The 20,407-nt window shown below is 40.3% G+C and overlaps 4 protein-coding genes and 1 long non-coding RNA gene across 22 annotated transcripts; 2 read left to right on the top strand and 3 right to left on the bottom strand.

Moving 5' to 3' along the window:
- The first annotated feature begins 167 nt into the window (after positions 1-167).
- On the top strand, positions 168-3,734 carry LOC112294411 (uncharacterized). 13 transcript variants are annotated; one of them, XR_012219417.2, is made up of 5 exons: positions 168-712; positions 1,031-1,852; positions 2,108-2,179; positions 2,491-2,980; positions 3,246-3,734. XR_012219417.2 is itself a non-coding variant. In XM_090244122.1 (3 exons), the coding sequence occupies exons 1-3, from the start codon at positions 681-683 to the stop codon at positions 1,465-1,467; spliced, it is 309 nt and encodes a 102-aa protein (XP_090100248.1). In that variant the 5' UTR covers positions 168-680; the 3' UTR covers positions 1,468-2,047. The 13 variants fall into 13 exon arrangements, 3 of the variants coding, with proteins under 3 accessions (XP_090100248.1, XP_024400539.1, XP_090100247.1); XR_012219415.2 differs by having other exon boundaries at positions 2,099-2,179; XR_012219416.2 differs by having other exon boundaries at positions 2,099-2,188.
- Positions 3,735-4,533: 799 nt separating this feature from the next.
- Positions 4,534-6,863, bottom strand: LOC112294408 (malate dehydrogenase, chloroplastic). The gene is made up of 5 exons (XM_024544764.3): positions 6,263-6,863; positions 5,899-6,072; positions 5,404-5,754; positions 5,170-5,259; positions 4,534-5,002 (listed from the first exon to the last, which is right to left on the bottom strand). Exons 1-5 carry the CDS (start codon positions 6,713-6,715, stop codon positions 4,814-4,816), a joined length of 1,257 nt encoding a protein of 418 aa, XP_024400532.1. The 5' UTR covers positions 6,716-6,863; the 3' UTR covers positions 4,534-4,813.
- Positions 6,864-9,632: 2,769 nt separating this feature from the next.
- LOC112294410 (protein RAFTIN 1A) lies at positions 9,633-11,653 on the bottom strand. Its single transcript, XM_024544769.3, has 2 exons — positions 11,480-11,653; positions 9,633-11,320 (listed from the first exon to the last, which is right to left on the bottom strand). Exon 2 carries the CDS (start codon positions 11,064-11,066, stop codon positions 10,494-10,496), a length of 573 nt encoding a protein of 190 aa, XP_024400537.1. The 5' UTR covers positions 11,067-11,320; positions 11,480-11,653; the 3' UTR covers positions 9,633-10,493.
- A 1,529-nt stretch (positions 11,654-13,182) lies between these two features.
- LOC112294406 (tryptophan aminotransferase-related protein 1) lies at positions 13,183-17,937 on the bottom strand. Of its 6 annotated transcripts, none has more exons than XM_024544761.3 (7): positions 17,340-17,937; positions 16,790-17,107; positions 14,976-15,552; positions 14,547-14,847; positions 14,151-14,437; positions 13,716-14,011; positions 13,183-13,586 (listed from the first exon to the last, which is right to left on the bottom strand). In XM_024544761.3, the coding sequence occupies exons 3-7, from the start codon at positions 15,488-15,490 to the stop codon at positions 13,408-13,410; spliced, it is 1,578 nt and encodes a 525-aa protein (XP_024400529.1). In that variant the 5' UTR covers positions 15,491-15,552; positions 16,790-17,107; positions 17,340-17,937; the 3' UTR covers positions 13,183-13,407. The 6 variants fall into 6 exon arrangements, with proteins under 6 accessions (XP_024400529.1, XP_024400531.1, XP_024400527.1 ...); XM_024544763.3 differs by having other exon boundaries at positions 14,976-15,188; positions 17,340-17,690; XM_024544759.3 differs by having other exon boundaries at positions 14,976-15,547; positions 17,340-17,659.
- Positions 17,643-19,739, top strand: LOC141046425 (uncharacterized). Its single transcript, XR_012219423.2, has 3 exons — positions 17,643-17,776; positions 18,120-19,163; positions 19,567-19,739. It is a non-coding gene; the product is annotated as an uncharacterized LOC141046425 (long non-coding RNA).
- Positions 19,740-20,407: the final 668 nt, after the last annotated feature.

Below are 20,407 nucleotides of genomic sequence, written 5' to 3'. Positions count from 1 at the left end.
TAAGTATTTGAAAAAAATTAAAGTATACTACCAACATTACCTTTCCGTTCAGATATAACCATTTACATTCAATGTTATAATAATACGAGATATATGAAGGGGGTTTTGAAAATGATTGAATATATATATATATATATATATATATATTAGTTTAAAGTCCCATGTAGAAAATTGTTGTGATTACATTTATTTATTTTTCATCAAACTCAACATCCATTGAAAGTATTTGTAACCAGTAATAATAAATGTCTTAAATCAATTTGTAACTAAAACAATCCTATAGTGGATAAATATAGAGAACCTCCTTGTCAAAAAAATGATTAAAAGAGTGAAGAAATGACAGATTGAAAGATACATCATATATATAGAGAGAGAGGTTGAGAATGGAATTGTCTAAAGATAATAACGAGAGTTGATTCTTTGAATCACAGATACATTGCAATGCCCTATCCCCACATCAGCTTGTGAGAAAATCATCACCGTGCAGATCCACCACTGTTGCATTATCCTATGCATGCACAATCCTCCTTTGCTTTGCACTTCCCACAACCCCTGATGTGTAGGTTCTTTGAATACCCTTGAATCATACCAGACTATGCATTTCACAATTGCAGAGGTATGTTGTTGGAATCGTGAAGGTGCTGGAGAAAGGCTTGTGGATCGGTGCATTGCGTGAAGAGATGCCACAGCAGCCGGTTCGTATCCTGTTTTGGTGAGCTCTGTGAGTTTCATGTTGTAGCAATCTGGTGGAATTTATGCATTGAGAGAGTGTATACTCAAGTTTTTTCTTGTGGGAGTTTGCAAAAGTTGAGACAGAGCTTGTAGGCTGGTCGTTGTAACGAACACGTTTTGTTGAGCTTCCAATGGACTGCATTGATGAGCGTGCTTGAAACCCACAATTGGTTTTGGTCGTTTGTGTAACTCTGCGGTTGTGGTCGTCTTTGTGGAGCATTTGGCCCCCATCTTTTTAATACTCTGTGAATGCCGAGGAGGTGTTTCTTGAGTTAGGGTGTTAGTCTCATCGGTGCAGGTTGTTTCTGTCCACAGTCCGAGACTGCTGTTTGTTTGGTGAGTGCGCACCCGAGTGCAACTCCAGCATTTGCTATAAAGGAATAGCTCCTGATTGCTATTTAGAGCTGCAGTTGCAAACCCACTTGGTGCTTGAGCTTGAACTCCGTGTCGAGGCAGAGTGCAACCAGATCTTAGTTTGGAGCGTGGTTGGAGATGAGATCCTCTCATTCCCCTACTCTCGTTTCGACTCCGCCTTTCCTCAGTTTCGATCTAGATGTTCCACCTACGGCAAGGGTCTCTCTTCATGCGGTCATGTACATTTGAAAAAACAGAATTCTATTTTATTTTATTTTATTTTGTCAATCTCCTTGTGTTGCCAAGCGGGAGCTGTAGCATCTGCTGAATCAGCTTCTCAGGCGGAATTTCTTTCATGATCATAATTTGGCAGGGAGTTGAGTTGGAGGGAGCGAAGGAGAGGAATGTGAGATAGGAGGTGATGGTGATTGTGGATGAAGTCGTTGGGATGCATGCGAGAATAGAATTAGTAGCGTTTGCAACGTGGGGCAGGGAAGAAGAGCAGAGGAAGAGTAGTTGCGCGTGGTTGAAGTGATCAGCTAGCGTGAAGTGGTAGAGGACTGGAGGAAGGAGTAATTTCAACGATCAGACAACCAGCAGGGTGCCTGGAGAAAGGTGTTGGTTGTGAGCTGGTGAAGTAGTGATGAATGAACCACGCGGAAGAGATTGTTTTGAGTAGCTTCTTTTAGGATTAGGTTGTGAGAGCCAAGCGGCAGAGGAGTTGCATTGGTGGTTTCCAGTGCGACGGATCTCTGCTTCGGGTTCCGTAAGTGTCCAGACCTTCTTAATTTTGGAGATCGGGTTAGAGTAGGAAAACTTAATCACCTCTTTAGGATGATACTGTTGTCTTAATTAATATCGCCATGCTATTTTGTCAGCCAACGACATTCATTTATTTATTTTTGACTTCAACACGTCATGCTGGAAAGGTCCGGAAGTACTCATGACGTATTGGCCTCAATGGTGTTACTGTCTACAATGCTCTTTGCATGTTAATCTCTACCTGTTGCAGAACTCTCAGCTGAAGCCAGTGCGGTGTGGGGCTCATTGTAAAAATGGAACTTAATGATCATCCAGGAAGGAACCTCAAAAGGTGTATCACGTGCGGTTTCATCTGTAATATGAGTTAGACGGGTGTCGGCATCCGCAAACCTGACAATAAAAACTATATTCATGACAGAAATTTCTTGAGTTTAGAACCTGTGTAGCTGGAGAGGAAATCAAAACATGCTGAATTCTGATCAAACTCATGAGGGTTAGAGATCGTTTCTCGAAATGAAAATAGAATCATGAGGATTATGCTGAACCTGGCTAAAGGTCTTTTCGTTGCACTCCACGGACCAGTGTTTCTCTTTGATTGATGCCTCATCGTATTTACGTCAGATTAAGTTGTGACTTTTGCAGGTTCGAATTTTTCACATTTTTGAAGTTTGAATGAAAGAGGGAAATATATAAGTAGGCAATATTAGTGCTGAGACAGCAGGACATAAGAGTATAGGAGCAGCAGGGGAGCCACCATGGCTTCATGTGCGACGAGAGGCATTCGAATATGGTATGCTGCCACTTCCTAGTCTTGTGCACGGTGATGTAGTGACTGGCTTGAGAAACCTTCGAGTCAAACTACTTCAGCAAGCTCCTCCCATTTCCACCTGGTCTTCGAGCATCAATTCCAATACAGTTTTGAACGATATGGGAGGAGCTATGGATTGCCTGGCTACCACACCAGCGACTGAAACCGACTCTGTAGGTGTTGATATTGATATTGATATTTTTACATATTCAATCTTATCGAAAGGTATAGTCCCGCCGACACCGAGGTGCTGCTGATGTCGCTGTTATGTGGCCTTTCGCTTCTACAACTGATGGATTTCTTCCTGGCCTATCTCCTATGCAGGTGCCCACCTAAACTTGACAGAGTAACAATTATGTTTGTTTTCCTAAATGAGGCATTCAATTCTACACAACTCGACCTGAAATTATAAAATTGAATTATATCGTCAAGACCAAGTACTATTTGAAGAATTGGCTAGATTTTGTTTGAAAATTATCTAAACGTATGTTTCTTGTGGCATTAAACTGTAAATTGAGGAGTCAAGAAACTTTGTATTACTTTGTATTACTTTGTAAGTTGCTTGAGTTGAAGTAAATTTCTTTCGTAGGTGAGGATGCATTCTGCTGATCGCAGCAGATCATGAATCTGGATCTAGGTTATAAGGAACCTGAAATTGGAATAATCCCTTTCTCCAGAATATAAATGCCAATCAAGATAAAATTCTTTCATTTGAGTTCTTTGGTGGTAAATTGATTTACAACCAAACATCATACACCAACCTGAATTTATTTATTTATTTTTACAGACCCAATGATTTCAACAAAAATGAGCTTTTGCAACGACAGTCACTAAAATGATTCAATTGAAAAATATTCAAAAGCATTTTAGTTTTGAAGATGCATGTGTTCTGATCATGATGCAGTCATTTTACACCACCCGACATTCATTGAACAAAACCTTAATAACTTAAGGTTTTGCAAGTCCAGTTTACGTTTTAGTAAACCGTTTCACCACCAAAAGGTTCATTTGCATTTGTGTAACCCTAACTTGAGAATCAATTTAAATATAATAGATGGTCAATAACAATTACAAGAAATTCACTAAATGTAGTTCAAAAGCAGTAGTACTCCATTTATAGGTTTCCCCATGTTTCATGATGCATTGGAACATTCAGTTCCACAGCATGGTGTCATGGCTCACAGGATGGTGGCATCAAGAGTAAATGATCAGGGCATGTGCTTGACTTGTAGAACTGCTGTATTTGGTGTCTTGTAAAATCATCTCAATTACTTTGAATGTTGTGAATTACTGCTATATACGAGGTTCGTGATGACGACTACTCTTCATAACGATTTCAGGATTGCAGCTAGATCCCATCAATTGTAAATACATTTTCAAGTAGGTCTTGCTTTGCTTCACCTGTAGTAACTAGTTGATTGGTTTTACATTCTTCAAAACAGGACACCATCATTGTTGCGGGCAGTCATATCATCGATGCTCCGGAACATGAGGGGTGTGGTAATTTCGAGACAGTAAGCTTTCAAAGTACTCATGATTAGGTTAAAATGTGCTATTAGAAGCTTTCCTTCACATATGTGAGTGGTTGTTACACTACAACTGAAGATCAGTATCTTTTCACACACAGAGAAAGAGATAGAAAGAGAGAGAGATACGTTGTTGTATACAGCTCGATCATGCAAGTGACACTCAACTTCGAAAGAACGTGGTGAAAGCAAATGGTGTGAGGAGAAACGTAGCTTGAGAAGAAAAAAACGGTCAATACCTACAAGTAGAACCACGATTCCGGGAGCTGAGACACGAGTTACTGAACAGCACTAATTGTGAAGACCCAATGGTACAAACCAATACACTACCAGGATACCCGGCTCACAATATCAGAGGCAAAAATTCACGTACCGTCTTCCAATTTGTCTGAACAAGAATTTGAGTCCCCTTTGTCACACAAAAAGGACATGAAAATGGGGGTATAATGCTATATTGTGACCAGTACCACCAAGTCACTCGCAAAATTAACTCAACTACTGGAATTTCGAAATGTGGTGGGGGCCAATATCAATCAAACTCGTGCTAAAGAAAAACATTTGAAGACGTATCAATGGAATCCAACGTTGAATGCTAACACCCCACCGCAAGTACTTGCGTGTCTAATTGAATTTAGACGGCGGCAGCCTGCTTATTCGCAAACTGGACACCTTTCTCAATGCTGCCCTTCAACTCTGCCTTCAACGCCTCCACAGCCTTCTTCTCGTATTCGGTCAAGCCACTCAAATCCTCACCAACAATTTCCTCAACTCCCTTCTTTCCAAGCTTTACCGTGGTGGCAAAGAAAGGCAGATCCGTGACCTAAGGAAATATCACACAAAAGAGCTATGAGTACTATTCAACATTTAATAGAAAGGAAGAATGACTGACCCTCCAATTCAATCACAAAAGAAAAAACCACAGAAACTACGAAACAGAGACTGGCTTTAAATCTGGAAAGAGGGGCTAACATCAAATGTCATCCATACCTCAGATTGCACATAAGCGCACTCATAAACATCGGAGTCGCCATCCAATCCTCGCATGCAAGATTCAGCGAATCTGGCGGCAGCATACGCCTGCGTACATAAATGAACCACATCATCACTGCTTAGATGCAGGGATTGTGAATATTACCTCCAGATAGGTGTTTACGCAGGAATATAGTTCATTTTACGTAACATACTAAGCCAACCATGTTGGATGCAAAATAGGAATCTTACCATTGAGAGAGTAGCAGATCCAGCTCCAGCCTTGGCCTCCACAACCTCGGTACCAGCATTTTGAATGCGCACCGTCAGCTCTTCCACCTCCTCGGGCATAAACTCAACGGTAGGCTTCGTCTTTGAAAGCAAGGGAAGAATAGTGATACCGGCATGCCCACCAATCACGGGGACGTTCACATCAATGAGACGCAAGTTCTTCTTCTGAGCTACGAATGTGTTGGCACGCACTACGTCCAATGTAGTCACACCGAAGACTTTCTTGGGGTCGTAAACACCTTTGGCTTTGAGAACCTCCGCAGCAATTGGGACTGTGGAGTTCACAGGATTGCTGATGATGTTAATCAAGGCCTGTAACAGAAAACACTGGTTACTAGGATTGGTAGAATCTCAGCCCAATGAGAGAGAATTGTATGCGCAATCCGATGACAACGGACCATGAAGTAGCCAACTTTACATATTATGCAAGCATGTATTGGTGCGAGAAATTCTCACGTTGGGGCAATGGTCAGCAACAGCTTCAACGAGACTTCTGACAATGCCGGCGTTGATATTGAACAAATCATCTCTGGTCATGCCAGGCTTGCGCGGAACTCCAGCCGGGATGATCACGAGATCAACATCCTTCAATGCTCCTGCGAGCTCTCCAGCGCCGGTGTAGGCAGACACCTGGCCAAGGACAGTTAGAACGAATCAATAATAGCTATATCATTTCACACAGCCATACGGTACAGGTTGAGGAACTCTTTGTAGACTCAGCTTGAAAGAGAAGGATACACTCTCACGAAAACGCTACACAAAACGAGGCCTGCTGAATTACACAGAATTCAAAGATGGAGCCCACAAAGTACATATGTACCTGTGCGGGGGTATTGCAATGGCTAAGATCTGCAGCAACTCCCTTAACATTCGCAATATCATACAAGCGAAGTTCGGACACAAAGGGGGACATCTTGATCAAGAGAGAGAGCGGTTGCCCGATTCCTCCGGCAGCTCCCAGGACCGCAACCTTGAAGGTAGAGGATCCCGACTTGGGACCCGCGGAAGCAGAAGAATCAGCTCGAACCTGCACGGGCATGCCTTGCACACTAACCTTAGAAACTCCATCACTCTGCAATCTCACGAACCCACCCCGCACCGACGCAGACGACAAGCTCAAGCCTGGCAATCCAGAGGCAGCTGCGAGTCTAAACGAGGAGAAAGAAACGCTCCTGCACGAGGCTGGAGAAGCAGACGAGGCAGCAATGGAGCTAAGGCAAGCTCTGTTGGCAGCAGTGGCAGCGTGGAATGCAGTCGTTGCCATGGACGCCATGGCTGCCAAGTCCGTCTAAACCCTGACCCAACAACGAAAGCCACGCTAAAACTCAATAAGAGGAGGCAGGAAGTAGGCTTGCTGTTGTGCACTTCACCCAGCAAATCGACGGGTAAAGAGGCTAATTGGGCTCGATTCTGTGCACGCGCGAGAGTTGCGTCTCGGAGACGGACGCAATTTCGCACGGGATTTTAGGGTTCGCGAGGAGATCGAGCGAGGGGACGACGCATCTCCACCATCAACGCAACGGCAGCAGCACCTCCCTTCGAGATGGATGGACAGATCTCCCAAGTCTTCTGATTTCATCCGAATTTTTTCGTTCATTCGATGAAATTGGAATCTTCTGTTCTAGACGATTTTCGAGATCCCCATTAGTGTATTACTTTTTGGGCTTGTAATCTAGATTTTTATTGTTTTAAAATATCTTTATTTGGTGGTTTCTTTGCCACTACACAAGAATATTTTTAAAAAATTACATGATTTAAAGTTATAAATAAATAAATACATAAATAAATACATAAATAAATAAAACTAAGTTTCATGCAATGTATACATATGTATTTTAAGTAGAATTATTGAAAACCTACACTATACAATAGATGGGAATGTCTTGTAACTTACCAAAATGTTATAATGTAAAAAAATGTTTCTAAAATTTTGAATTTCAATAGCAATTTTATTTTTATGAAAAAACTCGTAAATTACTTCAAAACTACATATCTTTACAAAATTTTAATTTTTAAAATGTTTTCTAGTAGCATTAGAACTTAATTGTCCAAGGTTTTAAGGGAAAATTCTTTCTTGGTCCAAATTTTTAAAATATTATTATTCTATGATAAACTTGACTTATTAAAATATTATTTTTATCTTAAATTCACTTAAGTAATACTAAGACCTAAAATAAAGGTAAAAACAAATATTTTATAAATGATTTCATTATAATCTAATGTTTACTTCCTTAAATTTTATGAAGCTTTTACAAACCTCTACAAATTCTAATATAAATAAAAGCATTTATTCTAATTCAATAGAAATAAACATCACAAATATTTATTTAAAATATTTCTCTAGCATTGCAAGGAAGGTTTTGATTTTGAGTTAAAATTTAAAGGCTTTTGTGGGAATAATAATAATAAAAAATACACATATAAAAATTTTAAAATTTATTTTTTTCAATCTAATATATATATATATATATATATATATATATATCACGGATTTCAAGTGGATAATAATATAACATCAAAAAGAATTTCAGGAACATCACATGTGTAGAGACATAACAATTAATTTTAAAACTATATATATATATATATATATATATATATATAAATGAAGAGGGAGAGAGAGAAAGAAAGAATTTTTAATGCTACATTCCATTTAATATTACTATATCCCATAATAATATTTTTTAAAACTATTTAATTTAGATTTTTTTAAAATAATTTAGCTACCAAAAATATAAAAAAAGAAACTAATTGATTCTATTTTGGGTCAATATAAGAATTAAAATATTGCTTTGCAAAATGCATCCTAAGTGTAGAAGCACAATTTCTAGTCAATTTAAGTTGTGTAGATGTCACATAGAGTATAGCAATATCAATTAAAAATGTTGTATTAAGACTCTCTCTTTCTCTCTCTATATATATAAATATAACACTATATATATATATATATATATATATATATATATTACTAATATACCAATTGAATTTTGGTATTGCAAAAGACTACACAATCTTTTTTAAATATATTTAATAATATTCTAAAGACAAAGAATGTGCTTTTTGAATTTACATAATTTTTTCTAAAACAAAATTTTTATTTTTTTAAATGTCATAAATTAAAATAATTAATATAATTTACATATTTATCTTGTTTTTCCATGATGTTAAACCAATATCTGATGTGTTTAAAGAAATATATGATATTTTATTTCTATTAAATTTTAGAATTTGGCATTATGAAATATTTATGCCAACTACCAATATAATCTAACTAGAGTCTAAACTAGGATCCTTCCAACAATATGAACCATAGTCTTATTAAAGTGAACTATTGGTATATTTCTTTGGTATTGATGATGAGTTTTTAAGTTGATGTATTTTCATCTATTTATAGATTCTATATATGATTTAATTTTTAAAAAAAAGACTTTCAACAAGTTCTAGAATCACATATCAGATATTCTTTAAAATATCTTATAACAACTTATGGTACTATTTGAAAGTGTATTAAGGAACACACTATAAAAGATGATAACTACAGAATACCGATAATCTAACTTCTACTTCACACCCTATGCAATGCATTGATTTCCTATTGAGTTCTTTGGTTGGCAGCGTCAGATATATTTTTTTTAAATTTTAACTGATGCTAGTAACGAGTGCCGACATACCAAGTATGAATACTGTTAACTCTACCCTCTAAATTTGTCCAAACAACAAAGAACTGATTTACTATCAAACAAATATCGACCAATTCATTTGGCCGACGACATTTTGGTGTTATTAAACTTCTAATGATTCAAAAAAAACACAATTATATACACTCATACATACATACATGTTGAACTACACATGTGCTCTTGAAAAAGAACTTGAGCATGTGTTGCGTTAGAAGTCAAGAGCTCGGCGAACGCAACCAAGACATTGGCCACCAACAGTTGTTCTCACTTTCTGGAGCGAACTCAACTCTTTGTCACAGGAATCTTCCAACGTGATTCACTTATGAAAATGGGGTCATTGAAACCAAGTCTTTTATTTAATTAAATTCTAAACCCCGAACAATGAGAATCAGTGTTGGAACCATTCTCAGCGTCATCTTTGAATTGTGGGAGCTTTCAGGACCAGAAAGTAAAGGTGATCTCGACGTCATGTTATAGTCGCAAATTGTGATTCCCACTTCCAAGAAAAAGAATGAATTATAGTGGCTGGCGAATTCGACACATGGTTCTTGTTCAATTCGGTGCCCAACAGATGGACGAGGAATATAATTCGATAGTGTGGGAGTTGTGTGTCCCCTCTGTTTTAGTCATGCATGTATATATATATATATATAGATATAGATATTTACACACACGTACATATATTCACACATACGCTCTGCACTTCTGAGAGTCCTCAATATTCCTGCAATTGAGACAGCGATGGAGATTTGCTTGGTGAAGGAGACGGTGAAATCTTTCTCAATTTAATGGGATATGTTCTGCTTAAATTGCTGCTTTCTAATACAAAAATTAACATCTGATCATTAAGATGGACAGCACTTGGGTATGAATAAAAACTGTACACATGCGTAAGCGCAGAAACCCGAGGCTTTGTTAAAAATCTGAGCATCTCCGTAGAAGAATACGTTCTACAAATTCCTAGCCCAAAACTTGGATAGAACACAGGAATAAACCGCAGATATATTGAAGGTATAAGTCTGATAGTATTCTGTATGTCACCCGAGCAGGTAGACTGGAAGGATTTGTATTCTTTCATGTTTACGCTACTGCTCGCTTTTTTTGGGAACTATGGACGCTGTCGACCACTTTTAATTTGTATATTATGGTTTACGGCGGCGATTGACATGGTTCTGCGCTTAAGGATGTTCAAGTAAAACTTTAAGATGGTATGTACGACAGAGGACAACAACAAATGTACATATGTAAAGACAGGCAGGTCGCTGCGTTACGAGATCTTGGTTCGATGAGACATTCAAAACCACAAAGTCTTCGTGCCTGAGCTCAATCTCTTCCCCTCGAGAAACGTTCAATGGCATTGCTAGACAGGCCTCAAATTTCCAGCGACCCATCCAGGAATTGGACAACGTGAGCATTAACCCCAAAGACAGGAGCAAACAGTACATCGTTGTCCACCAAAAAATGGCACACCTCTGAACCCCTTGGGATCCAGAGAGCAGCAAACGCCGGGTGCGAGGAATCCCACAGCATTGTGTCAATTTGGCAAACCGCGGAGGCCTTGATGGTGGATCCGTTTGCTTTCAGACGCAACGTCGCAAGCACAACCTTTGTTTTCGTGACGCTGTGGCAGTAGTATACCTGGGAGGCAAAATTCACGTTGTGGCAGATGATGATTCTTTTGCCCTGCTCCTCTGAACCGACTGCGAAGTCGACAATTGTATAAATAGGCTCGTGATCCAACGGCACTGCATCGGCAACTGTGCCAATCCTGGTTGCCAGCACCTCCACCACGTTCACCTTCAACTGCTCCGAGACGAACTGCGCCACAGCTATTCTAGAAATGGGACAAGACCGGGACTCTCCCGGCAGTGCCGGACTGCCGCAAAGGAACGCGGTGGTGCCCATATCAGTGGCCAGCTGAGTGCTAGGCAGAACGCCGAACATCTCCAACAGCACAGGCAAGTTAGACGTGTTGATTTCAGGCACATCATCGGCAGCTGCAGCAGTCAAGAACGCCCTCCGGGCAACTGGGTCACGAAGCTCCCCGTCGATCCTCGAACCAGACTCGCTTCCAGGAAAAAATTCCGCTGGAAGTCGTTGATGGTGTGAATGCCATGGTCTCGATCAGGAAACAAGCTCCGGTCCACTGTTGTAATGGGTCTAACCGCGGCAACCAGCCCCAGGGGGGGGTTCTCCAGCTGCAGTCCATCATCGTCAAATCTCAGAACATGCACACGCATCGACATAGCACAACCATAAACTGGCAACTCCTGTTGAGAAACAAAATACGAAATCTAGTGAAGTGCAGTGCAGATCAGCGGCAGACAGTCTCAGATTCATTTCAACGAGGTGGGTACCATGATATCCACGCCCAAAAGGGCTAGTAACACGACTCCGATGGTGCGTATGCCGATGGCCATGGATGCGATCAACGAGCGACGCCGCAAAAACGCCGAGATTAAACGAGATCTAGACAATTGTGGACGCCGCGAGCGAGGCGCAGTGCAAGAGCATGCAATCACTGGATTCTCTCTGCAAGCTTTAATACGAAGGAACGACGCGTGCCTTTAAAGCAAAACATAAAAGATGGATGTTAAAGGTAGACACGTTAACGAAAACTTGTGTGGGTGCTCCGTTCATCGTTGGAAAGCGTTCATCCATGAGTACCTGTGTAGGCTTTTTGGCTTTGTGTCGCATATTCTTTGCATCTCATCATTTGGGTGGTCAGCGCTTTTTTATTGTGATGGGAACTAGGACATGTTGATTTGAGTGGCTTTTTTCTTTTTCTTTTTCTTTTTTTTCTTTTTTTTTTTGAAACATCAAGGGGGTTAACCACTTTAGTCGTAGGTTTCCGTCAGGTATGAAGGAGATTTTACTGCAAGGGATAGAGAATAGTGTTACAAGGGATCTTCTCTTTAAAATATCAATTAGGGGCCACATTAGTGTTGTTGTTCCTGACCTTCACAGTTTTTTAGTACTCCATTTGTTGCTGTATTTAGAATTGGTTGAGTGTGACTTGGGTATATTGATTGTGATATGTGTGTGTGTATATTTCAAAGTGAATGCAGTTGTAGAGTAGCTATAAAGAGTATAATGTTATGTAATAGTGCGTTATTATTAATGTATATGTATATATATATATATATATATATATACAGATGAAATGATTTTGGTCGTCATCATTGAGGATTGACATCTCGTTTTATTTTGATGAAATTAACACATCATCTACAACGTTTATCATATTTGATATAATTTATTGGTGTCTTTCCAGAATATATAATTTTGAGGTTTTGGAGTAACACCAAATTCTAAATTATTCCATGATTGTTTTGATTTGATATTTGTATGAAAGATATCTTATTTGTACGAATATTAACTTTTAAATACTTTTTATTCTTAACTAATGAATTGTGCAAGTACCTTTAGTTTGCTCTGTATGAATAACAAAATCATTCATACTATCACTGCATGTCAACGTCATAAACGCAATCAATAATTACTTGATGAGCTTTATCAGTGCATTATTAGCTGTATCAATCAGATGATTATTTATCACGAATCTGTTGCTATGTATTTAGTTTCGCACTTTGTATGTGTTTTGGCAAGAAATTTTTGGATCCTTGTAGAACAATGAAAACTCAATGGTAAATCAAAATTTTATAGAAAGATTACTCTTAATGAATAGAGTAATTGCATGACAGACATGACAATAAAACCAAATAACAAACACATAGTAGCGTGTTTAACAAAGCAACTCAATCTCATTTCCGATTTCCAAAACATTCAAACCTTAATTCATATCAATTGAAAAGCAGGATTATTCAAGAGAAGGGAAAGAAGGATAGAAAACACGGAACCTAAAGAGCGAGAATCGTGTAAAATTTAGAATAGAGGACAGTGTGTTGGTATGCATCGATGCTGACGTGGCAACTATATTCTGTTTACAGGTGTAGCTAAGCGAATCAATGATGGAATGGTGTAGAAAGTCAAATTTGATCAGATCATGGAGATGAACGAGAGAGAGGGTGGAGATGGAGATTCAACAAACGGAAGAACATGCTAGAAATATGGAGGATTTGATCCGGTTTATGGTGTCACAAATGGTGGATTCAGGCACCGAGGAGGAAGAAACACACAGCAGGTGGGGGAGGTGGAGTGCTACATGCTGGGGAAGCATGGTGGAAATCAAAAATAAAACAAAATATAATAACAACAACTGTGCAGAAAGGCCTAATCTCTAGCTTGAGATGGGAACTGAAATCTGTGTACATTGGATGCAAGTCTAGTGGAGGGCAGCGAGGCGTGAGAGCAGCAGATCGAACAGGGGCCGCCTGTCTAGCATGCTTACTCGCACGTACTGCGTGGACACGCCGAAGGCACGGCCCCCGCGTGAAATGATCTTGTGGTCCTTTAGCAGCTGGGCGCAGTCCTCGTCTACTTTGCACTTCAGCCACATGAAAGCTGGAAAAGACACCCAGATAGTTAGGATTAGGATATAAATAAACATACATATATATATATGAAAGACAGAATTGATGGCTGTCTAAACGCAATGAAGCAAAGTGCACGAGCTAGGGGATGGTAGAGTACGTGGATTGGGTTGGAATGCTCGGCCGAAAAATGAGCAGGAAGCAGGCTCGAACTCTGGCAGAACAAAACGAGAACTGTTTTGTAGCGCTTGGCTCATCCTGGCCCACCTATCTTCCAGTACTGCCTGACTAAGGTGGAAGAAAGGTTGTCTCTCTGGCCGCGTGTTGTAACTAGACGTGATTGATCTTAATAAAGTGACGCCTCGCGCCTGTGCGTCCTGTGACACCCCCAGCGTGTTCATCTGGACGAAGAAAGCCATCTTTGTCGCTATCTTCTCATCCTCCACAATAGCCCAACTGCAGTTCCACCACCCTCAAGCACATCAGTGATAAAACTAAATAAATAAGTAAAACACCGACACAGCTGCAAACAGTTAGCTACCGCGGCGCAGTGGAGACAGGTGATGACGGTAGCGTAGAAGGAAGAGATTAGTACCCAAGGCGAGTGCCGGCGTGGCCAGTGATTTTAGACAAGGTCCAAAGCATGATGGGATAGTCAGCTGGGGCCGTGATAGGTGTGTAGTGAGGCCAGTAGTAAGCAAGGTCGTTTATCACAGATCCATTGCCATTTACAACTGCTTTGTTCATAGATCCACAAGGATTGTTGGGCGACGTTACAAGCTCGATATAGGGTTCTGAAGTCCCACTGTCCCGGAACTTCTCTGCGTCTCCGATCCACTTGAACCTTCTTGAGTCTAGAAACCTCGTCACTCCCTCAAAAGACTGCACAATTCGCACAACGACCTCAGATGACGTTCGAGTGTTGCCCACACACACAAAATTGGGAAGAAGATTCATCTGTGCTAAGATGAGGCTATTGGGTTGTGTGTACCGAGTAGTGAGGGATTGCAGACACGACGCTGGTGGGAGTTGGGGAGTCGGGTGATGTTAAGGCGTACAGAGCTGCTTGGTAGAGCTGCGTGGAGCCAACGCCGAGCACGAGGAAGCGGCCTTCAGTTACTGCGTTTCCAATCATGCCGTGCAGCTGTCGGATTGTTTGTTCCAAGAAGGAATCAACGAACAAGTAGGAGTTGTGGCGGTGGGCAAAGTAGCTAAGGCCCTGCCATGATGGAATGATGGTGGGTGCGTCAGGTTGGGTGAGCCAGTACTCCTCGAACAGAGTCGGGTCGCCACTGTTAATTCCCACACATCCATCGACACAAGTCAATCAGGTGAACTGCTTTCAACGGCGGCACACACAAACGAAGAATATTCAGTGATATGAATCGTGTAGAATGAAATAGGGCAAGAGTTTGCATACTGGAATATGTTGAGGTCGCAATCAGAATTGAGATGTTCACAATGCTTTCCCGAGAAGCATCCGTAGCAATGACAAGCTCCAGCGTCTGGTGTAGTTCGCTCCTGGTGGCTGGCTATTTCATAATGGCCATTCCCGGAACAAAGCTGTAAATGGTCACTTGCATAGGAAGATAGACGCGGGCTCTCGGGATGTGGAAAGCACATCATTGATTCCCTAGAGTTAGTGAAATAGTCATTACTTGATCCATTCATCTGCTTTATAAGAGGAAATTCATGGACCTTGCTAATCCAATCCGCAGCTGGAGATGGCAGCACCAGCATTACTGCAAGGAGTGCTATGTAGACTGGCGTTGCAAAATTAGTCATGAATCCCTTGCTCGATACAGAAGGACAAACAGCGGCCATCCTTTGCGCGTGATGCCCATTCTCAAAACTAAACCGCTGCATAATTGGGGAGGATAACACAGGCATTGCGTCCTGCGACCCAGTCGGTGCACCCCCCTCGTTGCTGTCCATACTTGCAGACAGACAGTAGCTTGTGCGAGTTTCAGAATTTTATTCAAGAGGGCGTTCCTGAACTTCGAAGGTACCAATCACCCCGTTGCGTGAAAAATTAAAACAGGAAACTGAGAATAACGTGTAGAATAGTTACGCTTGACATCCTCCTGAACACTAAGACTAAGGAGGTGCATGACTCGCCATAAGAGTGTTCACTCTCGCTCTGTCCCGCTCCCTCTCTTGCTCTCACCAATCGCGAAAACTTTTGAAGAAGCAATAACACCCATGAGAAGGTAATCACTCCTTTGCTTTGGGCAGGACCAAAATCTTACTTCAGTATTGGGAATGATGCAGGGGTTGTGTCCGTATTGAAAGGAATTTGGCTGTTTCCTCATTCATTCGTTCTCATATATATATATATATATATATATATATTCATTCATTCAATGAAGGTAACGAATATACGTCGGTTGACAAGGGGGAATCGATGAGGACGTTTGCACTGTCAACAAGTTTAATGCCTCCAGTACTAGAACAGATATGTACATGTCTTCCCTATATACCTAAGGGTTTAATTTCCAACTCTCCAGTTATTTACGACTTTAAGCGCCTTAACAAGGACAAGACTTTAGCAACCCTTGCGCAACCTGTAAATTGATCAACTTTTCACGACCTCTTGTCTGCGATAGCAGTTTTATAAGCCCATCACTTGGTCAATACCACAAGAAAAATCCTCGATTACAACGTCGCCTAACCATTCTAAGCGGCAGCTGATTGCTCTCTGACGTAACAAGCCAATTCATTTTCTATAAACGCGGGGTAGTACCAGAGTATTTCTCCTAAATAGCTTGCAGTGAACTGAGCTTCTTCTATTAGATTCTCATTCCCTTGAAGATATGATGAATTCAAAGACTACACTGAAGAAGGGACACCTACTTGAAATATCAGTGAGGCACAAACTCTGAAGCAGATTAACCAAGAATCTGACACTCACTCTCTCGGAGAAAGGTGCAACTGGCTAATCAACCCGTTCGATGCAAAGGCATTAAACCTCTCCACGCGGGGCGACACTTGAGTAACTAAGAAGACAACATGTATCCGAAAGAGGGCATGAAGAAGCCCACTAAGCGATAAGAATCCTTTGCAGACTGTCGGTTGAATCTAAAACTTCTATGTATCAGGTCTCAGAGCCAATTCAGTGATACTCCCGGATCGAACAGGTCGAAAAACGTACTATTGCAGGACCTGGACTAGTACGCAGCGAAGGCATAGTAATCACGCACAGAGAATGATGGATCAACCACGGAAGACACGCACCATCAGCTGGCCGACGTCGCTGCCGTCGCTACCATTGAGAACGTCACCCTAAAGAAGGAATCCCGCAATTTAATGCACCTGTCAACAGCCTCGAGCTGCTACTGGGACCCCATGTACTGCGCCGTCGTTAAACCAGCCCACCTCCTGCTTCACCTCTTTCTCTCTCACACAGACACACACACACACATACACACAATCAACAGATCCCCTTACATGCACAGCAGAAAAACACACCCCCAAATGTCACAACCGTCGCAACCTCTCGCAGCATCAGCCGACCGTTGCCAGTTTACTTAGTCCGGCCACAGCTTGTGCATCCTGGCCAAGGTCCCCAAAAATCAACATGACAAACTGACACCAATCAGATCTCTGACATCGCCAGTATAACCAAAATTGCAGCAGCGCTACAAGAGGAATAAGCAGAAGGGATCACACGTGATACAAAGCGAAACGGAGGTTGTACACGTGGAAATTAGCCGCCGAGAATCTTAGGGCACCGAAAAGATGGATTGGAAGGAATCCTTAAGCAGAGCTACTACGTTGTGCATACCTTTCGAGAGAGGGAACGTGACAACTCTCAAAGAACTTGCAGAGCTTGCTATTTCGGAAACCACTAGACCCTCGTTAAAAGCTTAAAAGCTAGGACGCCGCGAAATTCGGCCTAGATCAGCCAAGGAGCAGAGATTTGATGAGCCTCTCAGTGAGTTGGCGAAAGTGAGGATTTGGTCATGAAGTTGGTGATCATGTCCCTGCGGTGGTATTGAATTCTCAAATCATGTGCAACTCAGACAATTCAGGCATATTCAGAGAACGCAGATGTCCGTGCGAGGCCATCAATCCTTGTGGGGCCCTGACAATTAATCTCCAAGCAGGCTCTAAACTCGATTGAAACGCAAATCTGTGGCTGCCATGATTCTGTAAGCGAGAGAGTGCGAGCCTGGCGGAATTTCTTCGCCGACTTCCCCACGTGTGACGATAAACGAAACTGTAGATATTCCCGAAAACCGTTACCCACCCCTCCTGCCCATCCCCGAAACTTACTTTTTTACACTCACTCTTCTCACTCACGTACCCTTCGAATCCATTCTTACTTTTCGATGATTAGTTTCCAAACACAACCCATATTGGTGGATCTTCACTGCTCGAATGCTCAACAAACAATAACAAACAACGAACCATCAGGGTGCTGAAAATCTTTAAACGATCCGACACGCACATGCATTCTTTTTCTTATACTACAAAATTTATTCTATTTTTCGGATTTTTTTTTCTTTTTTTTCGTTTTACTAAAAGAAAGTTACAACCGTGAATCCATCTCCTGTTGTAGCAGTAGCAATGTCCGTGAATGCATACCACGAATGCACAGGAGTCCAGAAGCAAGTGCCAATTCACTCACTGCAAACGGTGTAGAACCCAGGTAAGGAATCAAGCAAAAAGAAGAAAATATCAAAAGCACAAAAAGCAGCGGTAGCAGAAAAGCAGCAGCAGCAATCAATCAAAGGGACGTGTCGAGCTTTAAGGCAGCGCTGAGGTTTCATTTAACTCGACCAAACAAAAAAGGAGACATTCATTCCATCCTCCCCACCTCCTTTTTCTTCCTCTCTCTCTATTTACTCTCCTTTTTCTTCTTTTCTCTTATTCCCCCCTCCCCCACCACCACCACCATCACCACCCTCTCTTTTCCCTTGAAGCTGGCAAGGACCTTGGTAGGGGGAGACTGGACGACAGCATCAGACCCTCAAGTCACCACCTTGCAGTGGAAATCCGCAACGCTTCACGGACAAAAAAGGAACAAAGACATGAGGCAAGAACACGGAAACGAGGAAGAAGAGGAAGGGAGCACATAGTGAGACGCTTTCTTCCAGGTCCAGAAGCAGCAGCACGTCGCAACAAGCAGCAGGAGTCATCATCATCACTCATCATCATCAGTTTCGCACACAAAGCAGAAGCAGAAGCAGTAGAAGCGCAGCAGCTGCAGAAGGGGATGTGCCTGCGTCCTCACCCACCATCACCATAGCCCCCCTTCCTCCTCTTTTTTTTTTCTCTTTTCTCCCCTGCTTTTTTGCTTTTGTACTGTGTGTTTTGTTGCTGTTGCTGTAGTAGTTGTTGTCATGGTTGTCAGCATTGGTGCTTGGGAGTTGGGGGTGGGAGGATGGAGGTGAGCAAGGGACGATGCTGGACAGCACCACCATCACCACATCCTGCTTGCTTGCTTACTTGCTTGCTTACTCCTTACGGAAGCAGCTTGTGGGTCTGTTTCTGTGCATGTCTCTGTGTGTGTGTCTGTTCTTGTAGTGGTTGGTTGTGGTTTCACAGGCTTATCCTCTCTCCCAAACACCAAACGACACTTTATTCTTCAAGTGTATTTTGAATGGTGAGAATCATCAAATTTTAAAACGACTATATATATGGATATGTATGTATATATAAGCAAAAAGAAAAGGAAATATTGCTAAAGTGCAAAAATATCAATATGGGCATAATATTATTTTTATGTGGCATGGTTTAATTGATTGATGCATATGAAAAAATCACTTGTTATGTGAAATGGACAACTAAATCTGGTAAGAATGTATTTGTATAAGAAAGATGTAAATTTTTTAGAATGGTTATGTTTAAAGGATACACTTTAATCTCAATTGATTGCATATTCTTTCATAGTTGATTACTTATATCATAGTTACTTTTAAAGGTTTGAACAAAATTATCTATAGATTGGAATTGCAAATAAATTATCCACAAAGGATTTTGCTAATTCAGATGTTTGTTGTCACAAGGTATCAAGTTGGGCATTACTCTTATTTCAATAATAAGAGGAAACATTAGGTATGATATGCATTAGTTGTAAAGATTGGGACAATGAGATAGAGTTGTCAAATTCAACCATTAGATTTGTCAATTAACCACAAGATAGCAGCATTGAAGGTACAAGTTCATATTTTTTAATATTTATATGAATATTTTAATATGAAGTAGGTATAATATATATATATATATATATATATATATATCTGTAATATCTACAATAGCATATTATGACAACTACAAATCTCTATGATATAAAAACATTCTTTAAAATAACTTGTTATTACTAAAACTTAAACCACAATTTTTTCATTTTCATAGTGTTTCAAACAAAATGTTTTATAAATATATTTTCATAAAAATAAAGATTATTCATTAATATCTTCTGTATAGTCTTATTAGTCTTATAAGTTCTAAACGATTTTATAATTTGGTATAAGTGTTTTAGATTCTCCTACATCATAACACATAAATACACTTATGTAAATATGCTTAAAAATTTTACTTATTATGAAGAATTTTTTATTTCTATATTTGATATTTTGACAAAATTACACATTTTTTTATCTTTAAAAAAAATATATTTTTTTCTTTTATTATTGTATTATTAAAATATTTAAAACATTATAAATTGTATCCATATAAAATAACATCATTGAGTATTTTTGTTATTGTATTTTTATTTGAAACTGAAAAACTAAAAAAATAAAATAAAATAAAATAAATCTATATAAATATATAGTTTTTAAAGAACTAGAATACTTTTACTTCATTAATTAACTTTGGATACTACACAAGAAGATATAGTAGTTT

The sequence above is a fragment of the Physcomitrium patens genome, chromosome 17 (genome assembly GCF_059467195.1).
Source record: "Physcomitrium patens ecotype Gransden chromosome 17, ASM5946719v1, whole genome shotgun sequence".
Taxonomy (NCBI): Eukaryota; Viridiplantae; Streptophyta; class Bryopsida; order Funariales; family Funariaceae; genus Physcomitrium; species Physcomitrium patens.
Note: the sequence above shows the minus strand (reverse complement) of the source record. Positions and strands in the feature narration are given on the sequence as shown.